Raw genomic sequence first — 503 nt, 5'->3', positions numbered from 1 at the left:
ACGTGTGGGCAGACGACCTGCACCGCCGGCATGGCCATCAGATTCGCAGGCGCACATCTGGCTCTAGCACTCCCTCTACCGGCGTGTTCCCGTGCAAGTCACCCGGTCTGCGCTTCCTGAGGCAACATGGGGACTGCTGGGACACACACCGTCGGAAAGCACCGAGCAACAAACGCAAACATCCGCTACGCTCTTACAATCCCTAGCATAGCTCGGGGACCGCAAGCCTCCGCTCACGTCAGCTCCGCACGCCCTACGCGGCGACGAGATGACGTCAGGACGTCGTGCGTGCGTCAGCGAGCGCGCCGGTGCCCGGCGTCCGCCCGGTAGTGTAGGTGACAGCTGAGGTCATCTCCACGGGGTCTGAGTCTTCCTGTGCGGCCTGGCGGAGGCGCGTAGGAACAAGCGCAGCCTTGAGCGATGGCCACGCCGCCCCTGCGGACCTTCTCCTGACTGCGCGGGCCCGGGCCATGTGGACCCTCGCGGGCCGCGGCTGCCGGCGC

The 503-nt window shown here is 67.2% G+C and overlaps 1 protein-coding gene across 1 annotated transcript in view; it reads left to right on the top strand.

Moving 5' to 3' along the window:
* Positions 1–289: 289 nt before the first annotated feature.
* Positions 290–503, top strand: part of Guf1 (GUF1 homolog, GTPase) — a gene marked incomplete in the record, with an annotated part of 21,169 nt that continues 20,955 nt past the window's right edge. Inside the window, 1 exon segment of the mRNA XM_005391910.2 lies at positions 290–503. Within this exon segment, the coding sequence (XP_005391967.2) occupies positions 471–503 (33 nt within the window).

This window comes from Chinchilla lanigera, unplaced genomic scaffold (genome assembly GCF_000276665.1).
Source record: "Chinchilla lanigera isolate Chin_1 unplaced genomic scaffold, ChiLan1.0 scaffold00042, whole genome shotgun sequence".
NCBI classification, from domain to species: domain Eukaryota; kingdom Metazoa; phylum Chordata; class Mammalia; order Rodentia; family Chinchillidae; genus Chinchilla; species Chinchilla lanigera.
This window is presented reverse-complemented; position numbering and strand designations above follow the sequence as displayed.